This window comes from Triticum aestivum, chromosome 1D, assembly GCF_018294505.1.
Source record: "Triticum aestivum cultivar Chinese Spring chromosome 1D, IWGSC CS RefSeq v2.1, whole genome shotgun sequence".
In the NCBI taxonomy this organism is placed as follows: Eukaryota; Viridiplantae; Streptophyta; class Magnoliopsida; order Poales; family Poaceae; genus Triticum; species Triticum aestivum.
The window spans coordinates 330,370,560-330,385,270 of NC_057796.1; the positions used below are offsets into that span (position 1 = coordinate 330,370,560).

Below are 14,711 nucleotides of genomic sequence, written 5' to 3' on the forward strand. Positions count from 1 at the left end.
TTCTAAAAAGAAAAGCAGATTCGTGCTGCTATAGCTTGAGGTATGGCTCCCGACGATTTTGCCGATTCCCCAGCTTGTTTCTGCTGCTTTTATCATCCACGACTTTCACCAAGGAGTCCCGTGCAGTGCCCTCAAAACGGAACTGTTGTGCGGACAAAAACGCCTGCACGACAAAGGAACGACGGCCAATCCAGCCGTCTGCTTCACTTCAGTGTTATGCATTGACAAGCTGAAAACTCCTGCTAGGTGTCGGGACCACATGATCTCCTTTCACTCCTTTCATCGGAGGAAGTCAGTCTCAATCTCAGGGCACTTGAAATGCCGAAGAAAGGACTGCTGCATATACCAGCTCAGTAATAAATTAGCTGAATGTGACTCCAGAATATTGGATACAGAAGTTTCACAGTAACCTATATTAGTACACTAAGCTTTCGTCCTCGACACAACATAGCAATAGAAAAACTACATCAGAACAGTACTGAAAACTTTATATCAGGCTCAGGAAAGTTCGGATATCACTCGCTCGCACTTCTCCTCAAGGATCTTCACGGCCTCTGTGAAGAGCACCTCTGGCGGAAGAGCTCCGGTGGACTCGATTGTAACTAAACCAGCAGAAACAAGCAACAAAAAACACTCTGATTAGCAGCAGGCTAGAAGAATCGGAACCCCCGAAAAAAAAAAGAATCAGAACCATTATAAACAGGTCATTTGCTACTTACAAATGAAGTGGTCTCTAACACGCCGTAGCTCTACTTGATCGTCAGCCAGTCTGACACATTCCCTACAAAGGGTGCATGATCTTGGCTTTGCAACAACTGCTCTCTTCTCCCCTGGACAATGGAGATATAAGGGGTGAACATAAGCTTCGGGCAAGAACGCAGCTTGGAAAAATAAAGGCACAACATACGGGCACCTATAAACACTAGACACTTTTCATGTTGACGCCACGCGGATTATCTAATTGCTTTTGATCTCTTGGCCCTTATTAGTTACTTGTTTGAACTTTGAACCAATTTATTCCCATGTTGACTAGTACAAAATGAATGTTGAGGACATTTGGCAAGTTAGAAATGCTTCAAAAACAACCATCTTGGTAATCTAAACTTAAGTAATTAGGGTCCAGTGGGTGCTCGGATACTAGTTAAATGCCAACATAAATGGACTAAAGTGCTCGTAAACATCCAAATAAATCGGAACTTGTCAGACAGGCCAACAATAGCAGGAGTTATAGACACTAAAGACAACTTGGACTGCAGCCTCAGGGACAAGCCCTGCCACTGGATTACAGAGCCGGTCTTTCTGGAACATTATCCCCAATTTACCCATCATGGACAAAGGTCCATAACAACTTGGTGTCAAGCCAATTGCTGCTCTGCAATTAGAGTACTCATGTGTTCATTCCTGCACTTCAGAAGCTTTCGTGGCCACCTAGAATCCATATAATTTTGCGGATGCTGTCTAACAAAAAAAAGCTAAAATGTTGGTGCCTTGCTTTTTTTTTTTTGCTTCGAGTCCCAAAGTATTAATTGCCTGTTTCCAGAGTGTGCTAGTGCCAAATTATGGGGGGGGGAGCTTCTGAATTGGTTGGGAAGATACTGGTATGTACTATGGTTGAATTGCTAGTCCCTGTTCGGTGATTCCAAACTTACACCTATCGATATTATTTCTTTTGCAGTGATGTGATTTGCATGGAAACTGAGAAATTATTCACTGTTCCTGAGGATTGCTGCTTCCAGATGGAGGTACCATGATAGAGATATAGACAGGGTCAAGTGCCAGGAGATTGTTGTGCTGGGGCTATACATTACAACTTATTGGGACTTTGGAAACGTCAATGGGGTCACAGAAAGATGGCTGGCGCCATAGGAAAGGAAATGCTCAAGGGAGATGTGGTGACCCTGGAAGAACTGAGAGACCCTGCACATGCTATGATGGTTATTTGCAGCAACAATGGAATGTTTGTTTACTGTGGGCGCCATAGGAAAGGAAATGCTCAAGGGAGATGTGGTGACCCTGGAAGAACTGAGAGAGACCCTGCACATGCTGTGATGGTTATTTGCAGCAACAATGGAATGTTTGTGTACTGTGTTTTTGTCTCTGTAGAGCTAGCGGTGCCAGGACTCTAGTGGCTATAATGATCTAGTAGTCATGGAGGTTGTGTCCATCTTCAGCGTAGTGGTGGTATAAAAAAGCTCAAACCTAGGACTGCAGTTAATTAGATCTTCCATTTTCAATGGAAATGAAACTAGGCCTAGGACTTTTTATTTGTAAAATTTAGGCAATATCACAAGATGATGATCTGGTAGACATGGTGTTACTAGGATTTTTTTTCGAGAAAATGCAAAAGACCTTGTGTTACTAGGATTAAAAAACCCCTCCCTTGCTACTCAGATACAACAGTCAATAAAAAAGCACACCAACAGCTACTAAAACTTCTCAGCCTCTCAAAATAGGAAGTCAAAGACAAGTTACCCTTTCCCAGGTCTTCAATGTCAAAAACATTAACTGGGCATCTTTTCACTAGCTCCTCTGCATCACCATTTTTAATTTCTTTGAGAAGAACAACCTACATGATAACAAAACAATCAGCAGTGGAGAAGAATAGTTTGCAGTTACTCGACATATAATTACTGGAAATGCCATAACACGAATCTTACCTCGGGGAGCATCCTGTACCAGGCTGTAGCAACTGGAGACCACTTCGCATGAACTTTCCCCACTCCCTTAACAGCATGTGCCTCAAGCTCAATAGCCTGAAATAGAACAAAAAATATTAGAACACGCGATGATTGACTATTAACACAAACGGCACTCCCTGAAAATGCGTAGAAGAATTTTAAAGTAGCATCAAAAAATTCTATTAGGCATACACTGACTCACATAAACTTAGACTTGATTATTTAAATCATGACAAAAAGGTTATTCATCTAAATGAAGGAACCAAGTACTATAACTATTAGTAACAAAATAACCTGTCCTGGCCCAAGCCTGGCAATTGTTATGTCATTATACTTCACACCGAGAGGCCTTTCAGAGGTATTCTGTTGGCTTTGACCAAAGGATGTGTAGGTCCTCTGATTGTCCCCAGATTGCGCAGGAGATGCCATAGTTAATTGACTGCCTTCTGGCAACCACTCCAATTGACCAGACTTAACTGCGAGCCAGGAAAGCTGTAAGCAACTGTATACTGCTAAAGCCCAATCATATCACATGAATAAAATTGGATAATGCTAACAGTATATACTACCCCTCCGTCCCAAAATAAGTGTCAACTTTAGTAAAACTTATTTTGCAATGGAGTATATAGGAACAACAACAACAACAACAAGCTAACAAAACTGAAATGTCTAATTAATCATTGACATAAGATGCAGTTATTTAGCAAAGTAACTTATTGATGATTGATTAAGATAAGAGATTATGAGATTGGGCACTGCATGACTTCTAAGTCAAACAATGTTACAAGAATGGACATAAGCAGAGGTACAGTACCAAGAACCAAATATCCACTATTTGAATCTTTGTTCTAATACATATCAGCAAAATAGGTTTCCTTATGTGCTTTAGGTTGTACACAAGATATTCAAAAAGTAAAAGGCATATATGCATTTAGTTTCAAAAGCAATGAACAGACATGATACAGAAGAATAAGCTGAAGCTAATTATAGACGACGAAATAATTTGTTGATGATATACATTTGAAGGACAAAGTTCCCAATAAGAAAATGGTAAGATGATTGGAAACTGCACTAGAATCCAGCTTGCAGGCAAAGAATATATACCTGTAAGCCTTTGGGAACCCTTTTCACATGAAACATGCAGTTTGTACACAATAGTGTTCCTTTCATTTGGGACATCATCTACAAAAGAAAGGAAAAGCATAAGCTGGATGCAACCACGTTTATGAATGTGAAACTACAGATATTTATGACACTGACCAGAGATATAATCAAAAAGCCTTGGATCAGCATCAAGTGGAATAAGGCCTAGTCGGTGTGAAAGGACCTCATCTGCTATAACTGAGGTATTGTCAACCATGAAGACTTTCTCAATGGCCATTGTAGGAACCTATGAATTAATATTATACAATACATATATAATGCTTAGATGTTAAACAGGAAACATATTGGAATACCCAGCAAATAGTTTTTGAGATGGTGCAGATGACAACAATGTGCACACCTCTGCAATGAGGATTCTCCGGAAAGCATTAGCTATCGATGCATCAACGCCAATCATATCAAACTCCATATCCTCATCTGTAAGTCGATTTATCTCGATTTTAAAGTTCTTGCAGAACTTCTCAACTGAAACACTAGTGTCAACTCCCATAGCAGCAAAAGCACCCGAGTATTGAAACCCTTCTGTCTTTTGAAACATAAAGAGAAAACATAAAAATTAAGATATGAGCTATCCATATAATCATATGACAGCCTTCAATAACAATAAACAGAAAAAAAAAATGCTTCAAAAATCATATGAAGATCATAAATGCCCAATCTGTTCTTAAAGTAGCAACATTTTGCCAGTATAACTGGACAATCATGACACAGCATATAAATACTGCAAAACTGAAGAAAAAAATGATTTTGGTTTGCAACCAAATTCCTCCAAGTAAATACCTCACCATGCCAACCTTTTCCATCTAAACCGAGCACAAGTAAACAAGCAGTGATATTTAAGAGAACATGTTCAAGCCTTTGAACAGAATCAAAATAGCACATCAAAACGGTGATGGGAACCAAAATCACCTTCATTTTCAATGTATTATACTAGTAGGCCAATTGGATGCTAAGAGAGAATGATTTATGTTCCTATGGGAAATCAGGTTATTAAATAAGAAGTCTACACTACAGAGGACATGATTCCTGCGAAAAAAAATGTCACCACAAACAACTTAAGCGCATAAAACACTGCACACGGGCAGAATAGGTGTATGAGAATCACTAAGACGTAAAGAAGCAAAAGAACGGGGTAGGGAGCAGATGAATACATGAGTGGGGGCATCGGCCTTGCAGAGAACACGGGTGCGCTGGAGCTCAAGAAAGTCTGGCAGTGAGGAACCATCGCGGTTTTCCATCCCCGCGGGAGCGAAGCGAGGCTGGGGGAGGGGGCGGCGGCGCAGTCGGAGACGGGAGAGGACGAGGGCACGAGGCGGCTGGGTAAGGAGAAGAGAGAGAGAGAGGCTGAGCGAATATACAAGCTTGCTGGGCGCGGCGGCGGCGGCGGCGGGGCAAAGGTTCTTCTCTTCTGCAGGGAGTAAAACCCTTCTGCGCTCGCTCCTTGGGCCCCGGTGTCAGCTGCCCTGAGAGCTGTCTTGGTGGGCCGTGCATCCCGTGCTGCCTGATGCCTTGCTGCAAGCGGATTAGCCTCTCATCCACCATACAATCTCAATCCAACGGCTGTTGTACCCTCATCTTACATCCTAGTTATTTCACGAATTTCGTTAAGTTAAAAAAAATCACTGACCGCAAAATGAGGGGTGCAGCTGTCATTGGATAGAGAGGGCTAAAGCAACTCTAGCAGAGTCCCACATTGACGACCGCCATAATACATATGAAACGTGCTTCATACGGATATAGAGGTTGTCGAGACGACACACAAATATAGTGTTATCATATCTCAAGCTCCATATTTTTTTCCCATTTTCTCGTTCAAACACTTAGGTTCTCTTCAAAAATAAATGTTTGACACATCAAGAAATCATGGACATATATAGTTTTAGAGAAGTTGCAAAAACAAAAATATTAACGAGCGACATGTCCAAATCACACCACGTCGTTATGTGAGCCATCCCTTCCATCAGAGTGTGCACCAGCCCCTCCTCCTCCGAGGTGAGTATTGTGCTCTTCTTCGAGGTTTCTCGAATGTATGATGATATCTCGCACCTTCTCCCGTAATTCTTGAGCCCCTAGAGCCATTGTGCCCGGATACATCATGCTGAACCGATTTTTTTTTAAACGAGGGCAAAAGGTGATGAACTGATTCCGACCGTGTAGGCGGGCATCTCTTATCTAATCCACCTTAATTTGAAGCCTACTCCACTCCATCTCTGACTTAAGTTGGAGCACCTTCTCTTCATTATTCTTCTCCAACTCAAGCTTTTATTGCTTCCTTTTCCTCTCTTCATCCCCTCGGTACGAGCGACTAGTGCTAGCCGCCGGAATGGTACTTCTAGGCACATTTCTCATTTCCTCTTCATCAACATCATCTCCGTCGTCATCCATCTTCAAAGATGAATTGACGCCCTTCACAGATTATGGATTGTCGTCCTCATACCTCATCTTCCACTTCTCATGCTCTTCCGACAAATCCGAGCAATGTAGGAGGCAAAATGGTTTGCCCTTCATGACCATTTGTTTGTACCTCTCTTGAGCTATCTCGTCCTAAAACATACGAATGCATAAAGTGATGAGAATGTTCAAAGTATTGGAAATATGGCAATAAAACAACAACAAAATTGCTTACATATTGAGCAATGGTTGAACCGCTAGGAGGAGCGTGCTTCACTTGCTCCTTGCAACCCGCCGAACGGATGCACATCGCTTGGATGTACCCCATCGTTTTGTGAGAGACTTGAGCGTATGTTTTGTTCTCCGCCCAAGATAAAATGTGAAACGCTCCTCAATGCACTTCTGATACTTTCATGCCGACTGATTATTCCTGACGATCACATCAAGGAGATATCTTGTCATGCCCATATAAACGCAACATCCTCATCGGGCTTAAAGTTATTTCTCCGAATTGCCTTCTTCTTTGATGAGTCGGTGGCATCAAAATGATCAAATTCCATATCTTGGACGGAATCATGATAGGAAAGCGACAATGATGCGCCCTCGAAATCAACATCGTTTGTACCGAGTTCACCAATCATTATATTGAGAAAATCATCATTGTTGAGGGTCAATTCTCCCAAATTGAGGATGTCACCACTAAATCACAAACATTGCACATTTGCCAACAATTTTGCACGGTGACCTCTCATTCAATCAAACAAAACCCTAATACACGACAAAGAATGTTTTTTACCTCATGGTCGTTGTTGATCCAACGCACGATTGGGAAGCCGCCCTTGTTTAGCCAGTTGCCAGAGGAAGCAAGGAGGGGCAAAGGCACCCGTAGCGCCCTTCCCCTTCTTCTAGTTTGGTTCCTTTGTGAGGACCACCGCGACACTCCAGGCGAAGGCGAAGGCACCTCCGCTCGAGACTATTCACCGGTAGGGTAGAGGTTGGTCGTCGCTGTAAGTGCATCTAGTGCCACCCCTAGTTGGTTTTGGAGTATTGACGACAAACCTGGTTGAGGGACTAATGTGTTTGTGAGAATTGCAGGATAACACAGGTAGTAGTCCCTCATTGAGTTGGTTTACCTACCGGAGATGACCCCTAAAAATGTATGAAGACATTGAAGACAATGGTGGTACGTGAAGATATTCACATTGAAGACTATGACAAGAGAAGGCATTGCGTGAAGACTATGGAGCGCGAAGACTTAGTTGTTTCGTTGTTTCCTTTTCTTCTTTGTTGAGTCGTAGGAACCACCGTACTGTTAAGTGGGGTCCTAGTGAACAAAGTCAGAATGACTGAAGTGATGCTCAACCAAAATCCTATGTCTTCGAGCGAAGACAATGAGAGCAAATCTTATCCAGAGCTGGATAAGTCAACTTTACTTGTAGCCCAAGCAAAGTTGCCGCGAGTGTTTGAAATCTGACAGTTGGAACACGTGTCAGTTCCTTAGTGACCCAGGGTCATTTCGGACAAATCAGGTCGGGTTGCCTAGTGGCTATAAATAGCCCACCCCCTACACCATAAATTGGTGGCTGCTCAGAGTTAGTGCACGGCTTTTGTCGTTTGAGAGCAACCCACCTCCGAAGCTTTTGAGAGAGAGAAATCCTTGCGAGGACAAAGCCCAAACACCCAGAGCCAAAGAGTGTTAGGCATCACTGAAGTCTTTCTGTCCGCGTGACCTGAAGACTTGTTACACTTGAGGACTGTGAATCCTCCAGCCGGTTAGGCGTCGCGTTCTGAGCATCCAAGAGTCATTGTGGATCGCCGGTGAACGAAGTCTGTGAAGGTTTGGAAGTCTACCTTGAAGACTTACCAGAGTGATTGCGCGAGGACTGGGTGTCCTTAGCTCAAGGGGAATAAGGTGAAGACGCGGTCTTCTGAGTTGAATCTCAGCCTCCCTAACCAGACGTACAGTTGTCACAGCAACTGGAGCTGGTCCAACAAATCATGTGTCCTCAACAAGTGACTGGTTCTATCCTCTCCCTCTCCTTACTTACAGTTCGTCTTCGTGAAGTCATTGCCTATTTGCTTTACCTATTTGTCACTGTGTGACTACTATCGTTGTTTGGCTTCATACCATCTTTCATCCTGATCCTTACAACCTAGCTGCTATTAGTCTTCGTGCTTTCACTTCATTGCATACTTGACTATGGGTTGCTTAGTGTAGTTTACCTTCCGCTGCATATCAATAGGTTCATTTCTATTGTTTGTCTTCGAAACTCTCATGTTTTGAAGACTTTCATAAAAATCGCCTATTCACCCCCCCCCCCTCTAGTCGATAACTAGCACTTTCAATTGGTATCAGAGCAAGGTACTCCCTTGTTTTGTGTGATTCGGTTTAACCACCTGGAGTTTTAGCTATGTCGACTGCAGGGATAATCAAAGTCTCCGCTGCTTGCCCCGTCTTTGATGGAACTGAATATCCCTACTGGAAGAATAAGATGCGCATGCATCTTGAAGCCATTGATGTCGACCTCTGGTATGTCGTCAAGAATGGTGTTCCCAAGACTGGTGAAGGTGTCACCCCTGCTGATGTCAAGAAGTTTATTCAACTGAATTCTACTGCCAAGAACATCATCTGTGGTCATCTGACCAAAGGACAGTATGGCCGTGTGAGTGCTCTGGAAACGTCGAAGCTAGTCTGGGACTGGCTCTCCAAGGTCAATGAAGGCGTCTCAACCCAGAGAGATCAAAGGATCAGTGTTCTTCGCAACCTCTTCAACCGCTTCAAGAGAAACGACAATGAGAATGTCCAGCTCACGTTTGATCGGCTCACTGACATCACAAATGAGCTTCGTGCTCTCGGCGCCACTGAGATCACCAAGCATGAAATCGTCAAGACACTACTGAGATCACTTGACAGCTCGTTCCACACCCTTGCCCTCATGATACAAGAACGCCCTGACTTCAAGACACTCGATCCGTCTGATATACTTGAGAGGCTCAACACACATGAGTTCCAGCTATCTGAGAAAAGAGATATCTATGATCCCAACTACGGACGAACTCGTGCTTTGAAGGCAAAAGTTGTTTCCTCATCTGAAGAAGAATCTGACTGCAGTTCTGATGATCCTGAAGACATTGGAAAGGAACTTGCTATGCTTGTGAAGAAGTTCCAGAAGTTCACTAAGAAGAAGAGCTTCAGAAAGTCTTCACGATCCAGCTCAAGAAATGATGAAGCTTCCACTCATGACTACAAGAAGAGAACATGTCACAAGTGCAAGAAACCTGGACACTACATCTCTGAGTGTCCACAGTGGGACAATGAGAACAAGAAGAAGAAGAAGAAGAAGAAGAAGAAGAGCAAGGAATATGATTCAGATGACAAGAAGAAGAAGAAATCCTCAAAGTCTTCTTCCAAGTCCTCATCCAAGTCTTCATCCCATAAGAAGAGCTCATCTGGCAAGGCTCATTCTTTTGTCGGCAAGGAGATGGACTCAGAGGAGGAGTCTGCTTCTGAGGAGGCGGAGGTGGAGTCTGAGGAGGTGTCCGACCCTGGCGTTGCAAGTCTGGCTCTAGCTACAGCCTACGTTGCCAAGTCCATCTTCAACACTAAAGACAATGGCTCCGTCACCAACGCTGAAGCTAATGACAAGGACGACTCTGCTCCCACCTACTGCTTCATGGCACGTGGTGCCAAGGTAAAATCACGTGATGCTTACTTTCAAACATCTAGTGAAGATGACTCTGATTGTGAATCCAAACCCAGCTACAAAACACTTGCTAAAATTGCAACTGAACAACAGAAAGCTATGGAACATATTCAAAAACTGTTAGATAAAAGCGATGACCTGTTGGACGCTGAAATGACCCGTTCTCAGTCCTTAATTGAAGACATAAAAAATCTTCATGTTAAGTACCAGGAACTTGAAAGTCGTCATGAAACGCTCTCAACAACTCATGAAAAGCTCTCCTATGATTATCTTCAAAGGAAGCAAGAGCTTGAGAAATTGAAAGCGACTCATGAAGATCTTCAAAAAGAGAATGAGTCACTTCGCGCTCAACAGATCAGTTCCGCTCAGGAAGGATTTGAACCACCATGTCTAAAATGCCTTGAGCGTGATAACGCTACTTCTGTTGCTGAATATTCTACTGCTGCTACTGTTGCAATATCTTCAACTGCTGATGTGGTAACTAACCCCTCTGCTGAGGATACCACTACTATTGCTGATGAAAATGCTAGGTTGAAGACATTGCTTGAAACAGGGATGTACAAAAGTCTCAAAGGGCATCAGACACTGTGCAATGTCCTCAAAAAGCAGATTCTGAACCGAAACCCTAGGAAAGAGGGTGTTGGGTTCGAGAGGAAAATGAATGTTGATGGCTCCTACTGGAAGCCTGAGCAGTACCCCAAAACCACATGGGTTGCTGCAAAGGGACCTTCGGTGGATCCATCCACCTTATCTGGCTTCACCTATGCTAACCCTATTATCATTGATGAATCCTTTGATGCAAACTATAAACTGTTTAAGAATCAGAATGGTGAAGTGTTTGCCAGATATATTGGTACTAACTGCAGGAATGGGCCACCTATGAAGAAGATCTGGGTTCCCAAAAGTTGTCTTGAGAATCTTCCCGTGAATGTCAACATGACACCACCTGGGAAGAAGACAAATCCCAGACCAAAGGCTTCATATGGTCCAAAGGCTTCATACAGATACATGACTCAACTGAGTCACCCTAACGCCAATGTTTTGCAAGGAAACCATACTCATACTTATGAATATGAGCGTGTGTCTTCAAACCGCTATGTTCATAAAACTAAGAACTTTTCTGCTTATTCATATGAGTATCATTCTTCTCCTGCAAGGCTATTTGCTAGGGCTCCAAAGCCAAAGTTCTCAGATGCTGCACTTAGACTCATTGCTTCTAAGCCACCCCTGAAGATGTGGGTGGTTAAGAAGAATTAACTTTCTTTTGCAGGGAAAGGTCTCTAGCCGGAAATCAAAGGCGTCTGATGCTATAGCTGGGGACCTAAAACATCTTGTAGGGCGCAAGATCAAATGCCCAAATGGTCTCACTATGTATTTTGTTCCTGAATCGTTTGCCAATCATCCTATCAGTCCTAATCTTGATCTGAGCTTTGATAATCCTCTTGCCCGTCAAATGTTTATGCTTCACAATACTCTTGGTGAAGCCTATCCCCCTAACTGTACTGTAGGGTATGACACCTCATGCTTCAGAATGGATTATGGACAGCGGATGCACTAATCATATGACCGGTGATCAAAGTCTTCTCATGGACTCAACCTTATGTCCATCCGACAAGAGTCACATCACATTTGCTGACACTGGTAAAAGCAAGGTATTGGGTCTAGGTAGAGTTGCAATCTCAAAGGATCAACACATGGATAAAGTGATGCTTGTTGAATCCCTTGGTTTCAACTTAATGTCTGTCTCAATGCTTTGTGACTTGAACATGATTGTGATATTTGGAAAATATCGTTGCCTTGTACTAATGGAATCTGACAAGTCTCTAGTCTTCGAAGGGTACCGGAAAGATGATCTGTACATGGTAGATTTCTCAGCAGGGCCACAGCTTGCCATATGCCTTCTTGCAAAAGCTTCAGAGTGCTGGCTCTGGCATCGGAGGCTAGGGCATGCTGGCATGAGGAACTTACACACTCTCGCAAAGAAGAAGCATGTCATAGGCATCGAGGGCGTCAAGTTCAAGAAGGATCACTTGTGCGGTGCCTGCGAAGCTGGAAAGATGACTAGGGCCAAGCATCCCTCGAAGACAATCATGACGACATCTCAACCCTTCGAGCTGCTACACATGGACTTATTTGGCTCTACTCACTACTCTACTCTCACTACTACTGCTTGTCTCTATGGCTTCGTCATTGTTGATGATTATTCAAGATATACATGGGTGCACATAATTCTCTACAAGACTGAAGTGTAGGATGTCTTCAGACGCTTCGCCAACCGTGCCATGAACAACTATGGCGTCAAGATCAAGCATATCAGGAGTGAAAACGGCACAGAGTTCAAGAACACCGGCCTCGACCTTTACTTGGATACATTGGGAATCACTCATGAGTTCTCCGCTCCGTACACACCTCAGCAAAATGGCATCGTGGAGCGCAAGAACAGAACACTCATTGAGATGGCTCGGACGATGCTCGATGAATACAAGACACCAAGAAAGTTCTGGCCTGAAGCTATTGATACTGCATGCCATGTCATCAACCGTGTTTATCTTCACAAGCTTCTGAAGAAAACATCCTATGAACTCCTCACTGGTAAGAAGCCAAATGTCAGTTACTTCAGAGTATTTGGTGCTAGGCGCTGGATCAAGGATCCACATCACACTTCAAAATTTGCACCGAAAGCACATGAAGGTTTTATGCTTGGTTACGGAAAGGATTCGCACTCCTACAGAGTCTTCAACCTCTTTCACTATAAAGTGGTTGAAACTGTGGGTGTGCAGTTCGATGAGACTAACGGCTCGCAAAGAGAGCACCTGCCAAATGTGCTAGATGAAGTTCCACCTAGTGAATCCATCAAGCTAATGGGAACTGGAGAAATCATACCGACTGATGCATAGCCTGAAGAGGAACTTATCATTTCCGCACCTAATCAACCTGAAGACAATGCTCAGCCTAAAGACAATCCTCCTAATGATGACAATGATCAGCAAGAGCAAAATCTTCGTCCGGTTCACCTCGAGTTGCAAATGAAGTACAGATTGAGAAGATAATTGACAGCATCAATGCGCCTGGTCCACTCACTCGTTCAAGAGCAACACACCTAGCAAATTTCTGTGGGCACTTTGCATTTGTCTCAATATCTGAACCCAAGAAAGTTGCTGAAGCCTTCATGAAACCTGAATGGATTCAAGCTATGCAAGAAGAGCTTCAACAGTTCAAGCTGAACAATGTCTGGGAACTTGTCAAGCGTCCTGACCCCCGCAAACACAACATAATAGGCACAAAATGGATATATCGCAACAAACAAGATGAGCATGGTCAAGTTGTCAGAAACAAGGCTCGTCTCGTTGCTCAAGGATACACTCAAATTGAAGGGATTGACTTCGATGAAACATTTGCTCCTGTGGCTAGGCTTGAAGCTATTCGCATACTGCTAGCCTATGCTAACCATCACAACATCTTGCTGTATCAAATGGATGTGAAGAGTGCATTTCTCAACGGCAAGATTGAAGAAGAAGTGTATGTTGCACAACCTCCTGGCTTTGAAGATCCAAAACATCCTGATATGGTGTACAAGCTAAACAAGGCACTGTATGGCCTCAAACAAGCCCCTCGCGCTTGGTATGACACGCTCAAAGACTTCCTGAAGAGCAAAGGCTTCAAACCTGGTTCCCTGGATCCCACACTCTTCATGAAGACATATGATGGTGAACTGTTTGTATGCCAAATATACGTGGATGACATTATCTTCGGCTGCACCAACCAGAAATATAGTGATGAATTTGGACACATGATGCAAGAGCAATATCAAATGTCAATGATGGGTGAGCTGAAGTTTTTCCTTGGTCTTCAAATCCGTCAACAAAGAAATGGCATATTCATATCTCAAGAGAAATACCTCAAAGATTGTGTGAAGAAGTTTGGAATGCAAGACTGCAAAGGTTACACGACGCCAATGCCAACCAAGAGTCATCTGGGTCCTGACGCCAATGGTAAAGAGTTCGATCAAAAGGTATACCACTCCATGATTGGTTCTTTACTTTACTTATGTGCATCTAGGCCAGATATTATGCTTAGTGTTTGCATGTGTGCTCGATTCCAAGCGGCACCAAAGGAATCGCATCACTTAGCTGTGAAGCGAATTCTTCGATATTTGGCTTACACCCCAACATTAGGATTATGGTATCCAAAGGGCTCAGAGTTTGATCTAGTTGGATTCTCGGATGCTGATTAGGTTGGTGACAAGGTGGATCGCAAGTCTACATCAGGCACATGTCACTTTCTGGGACGATCACTTGTCTGTTGGTCTTCAAAGAAGCAGAACTGTGTATCACTCTCCACTGCTGAATCTGAATAAATTGCTGCTGGATCTTGCTGCGCTCAGCTTCTATAGATGAAGCAAACAATCAAGGACTATGGCATCCATCTGAAACAAGTACCACTCTACTGCGACAACGAAAGCGCCATCAAGATTGCCAACAACCCAGTTTAGCACTCGAAGACAAAGCACATTGAAATTCGTCATCACTTTCTCAGAGATCATTTCATGAAGGAAGATATTGATATCATACATATCAACAAGAGCAACTAGCAGATATCTTCACAAAGCCCTTGGATGAGAAAAGGTTTTGCAAGTTACGGTGTGAGCTAAATATCTTGGAATCCTCAAATGTCCTGTGATCAGGCACACATCCTAACGCTTATGCATGATGATGACTTAGATGTGCAACACACGAAGTAAAGTATATCTTCAATCAATGAAGACTTACATTCT

At 43.3% G+C, this 14,711-nt stretch overlaps 1 protein-coding gene across 1 annotated transcript; it reads right to left on the minus strand.

Annotated features, from left to right (window-relative positions):
• Positions 1–319: 319 nt before the first annotated feature.
• On the minus strand, positions 320–5,293 carry LOC123181834 (DNA-directed RNA polymerases I and III subunit rpac1). The gene is made up of 9 exons (XM_044594226.1): positions 4,994–5,293; positions 4,183–4,368; positions 3,939–4,068; positions 3,783–3,860; positions 2,973–3,154; positions 2,658–2,753; positions 2,473–2,566; positions 720–830; positions 320–602 (listed from the first exon to the last, which is right to left on the minus strand). Exons 1-9 carry the CDS (start codon positions 5,078–5,080, stop codon positions 499–501), a joined length of 1,068 nt encoding a protein of 355 aa, XP_044450161.1. The 5' UTR covers positions 5,081–5,293; the 3' UTR covers positions 320–498.
• Between the last annotated feature and the right edge of the window lie 9,418 nt (positions 5,294–14,711).

Coding starts and splice junctions, on each gene's coding strand:
- LOC123181834 (XM_044594226.1), bottom strand. CDS start 5,080: ATGGAAAACCGCGATGGTTCCTCACTGCCAGACTTTCTTGAGCTCCAG. Junction 4,369..4,993: donor AGGCCGATGCCCCCACTCAT/GTATTCATCTGC, acceptor ATGTTTCAAAAG/ACAGAAGGGTTTCAATACTC. Junction 831..2,472: donor CATTGAAGACCTGGGAAAGG/GTAACTTGTCTT, acceptor TCCATTGTCCAG/GGGAGAAGAGAGCAGTTGTT.